The sequence below is a fragment of the Plasmodium gallinaceum genome (assembly GCF_900005855.1).
Source record: "Plasmodium gallinaceum strain 8A genome assembly, contig: PGAL8A_v1_87, whole genome shotgun sequence".
Classification (NCBI taxonomy): Eukaryota; Apicomplexa; class Aconoidasida; order Haemosporida; family Plasmodiidae; genus Plasmodium; species Plasmodium gallinaceum.
In genome coordinates, this window is record NW_021628251.1 from 1860627 (window position 1) to 1862988 (window position 2362).

The 2362-nt window shown below is 17.0% G+C and overlaps 1 protein-coding gene across 1 annotated transcript; it reads left to right on the plus strand.

The window, feature by feature from the left end:
• Nucleotides 1-1013: 1013 nt before the first annotated feature.
• Nucleotides 1014-1865, plus strand: HADO (HAD domain ookinete protein, putative; the record flags this gene model as incomplete). The annotated part of the gene is made up of 1 exon (XM_028672184.1): nucleotides 1014-1865. One exon carries the CDS (start codon nucleotides 1014-1016, stop codon nucleotides 1863-1865), a length of 852 nt encoding a protein of 283 aa, XP_028528763.1.
• Nucleotides 1866-2362: the final 497 nt, after the last annotated feature.

Consider the following 2362-nt stretch of genomic DNA (forward strand, 5'->3'; position numbering starts at 1 on the left):
TTTTTTTTTTTTTTTTTTTTTTTTTTTTTTTTATGCTTTTTATATAATATTATTATGATTTAGTCATAAATTATATATGATAGAAAAAAAATAAATTATATGATACCTTTTTATGAATAACATTTCCATTCGTTTTTGTCAAATTCTATTTATTTTTTTTTTTTTTTTTATTTTTACTCTTTAACACAATACTTTGCATAAATAGTAAACTATTTAAAGTTAAACATTTTTAAGTAATTTAAAAAAATAAAATCATCATACTATTTTTCCTTTTTTGTTTTGTTTTCTTTTCCTCCTCCCTTTCTCCATATTATGTGTTCCACTGTTCACTTATATATTTTAATTCTATTTATAAATATTCTACATAATTTGTCCATTATATTTCAACGCATTTTCAATTTTTTAAATAATTTTATTTTAAATTCTCTTTTTTTTTTAATTTTTTTTTTTTGTAAATATTTATTTTAAATTTTTTTTTTTTTTTTTTTTTTTCTTTTTATTCCTTTTGTTATTTTATTTTTTTTTTTTTATCCTTTTATGTTTTCTTTTCCGTTTTTTAATTTTTTGTTTTAGATTTTCTTTATTAGAGTCAAATTTCCAATTTTTTTTTTAAATAAAGTAATTTATATTTTTTCTTTTTAATTTAGTAAAACAAAATATATATTTTTTAAAAAATAGTTTATATATAACACATCTAAAAAAATAAAAATAAGACAGGAAAGGAGATCATAAGAATTAAAAAAAAATAATATAGAGAAAATAATAATAACATAGAACAAGTTATAATTCTTATTATGCATATATTTATATACAGTTTTACATGTTTGTATTTTTTTTTAAAGTGAAAATTTTACAAAATAAGGTTAAGAAAATTTTTTATAAATCTATTTTTTTTTTTTTTTTTATATTTATTACACATATGTAAAAATAGTATAGAAATAAAAACATAAATATATACCTATAAAGTTAAGATTATTTTTAATTTTGAATATATTTAAAAAAAAAACATTCTAATGGAAAAAATTAGAAATTTGTATCCCAATGGAAATGCAATTAACTATAATACATACTTGAAGGACTTGCACATAAATGATACAAGAAAACTACATAATGAAAATTTTAAACTGCACTCAAAATTAAATTACAATGAAGATAATTTAATAAGAAATAATAGTTATATTTTTAAAGGAAATGTATATAGTCAACCATTTATTTATAAAAAATTGATTGTATTTGATTATGATGATACTATATTACCAACTAGTTGGATAACTATAAAAATGAAATTAACCTTATATGACATTATTCCTGTTCATCTAAAACAGTTGTTTAATAAATTAAGTAATGTTGTAATTAATACATTAAGCTTATGCTTAACACAAGGAAAACTAGTTATTGTAACAAATGCAAGTCTAGAATGGTTAATTAACTCCGCTAAAAAATTTATTCCTGAAGTTTGGTCATTTATTACTCAGAACAATATAAGAATAATATCGGCAAGAGATAGATTAATTAATTCACTAATAGACCCAAAGGATTGGAAAAAAATTATATTTCATCAAATAATTAATGAAGTTTTATCACCATATTTATACAATACGTCATTCATATGTTTCATATATTCAGTTGGTGATGGAAATGATGAAAGAAATGCTTGCTTTTTTATTTCTCAACTAAATCAATATTCATCATGTATTTTTAAATCTCTGAAATTTTTATCTGAACCAACATGTCAAAAACTTATAGCTGAACATGAATTATTTTATTATTTTTTCAATAGTACTAATAATAATGCTTCATGTAGTAATAATATTGTTAATAATAATATTCTAAGTAAAAATTGTAATTCTGTTAAAAATACATAACTTTGACAAAAAAAAAAAAATAAAATAAGTAAATGTGTATTATGTAAATATAGAGATAAATAATTATATAAAATAGTTAACAAAAATTAAAATGGTAATAATATTAAATTGTAAATACTTAATAAAATGTATAAATATGAAACAATGCACATATCAAGTGTGATATGTCCTCTATTTTGATATTATATATTATTTTTTATATTCTATTTTTTCTGTTTCATAATTGATTTTTATTTTTTAAATTTTCCATTAATTTTTTTTTTTGTGTCTTTTCTTTATTTTTTTAAATGTTATTTTTGGAATAAAAAGTTATATATATTCATCAAAAATAATGTTATTACCAAAATACATTATACATTTTGATGTACCCTTTTATTTTTTTTTTTTTCTGTTTTGTTTATTTTGATTAAGGTTATGTTTTAATTTTTTTTAATAATTTTTTATTCTATTTTTTTTCTGTTTTTTTTTTTTTTTTTTTTTTTTTTTTTTTTTTTTTT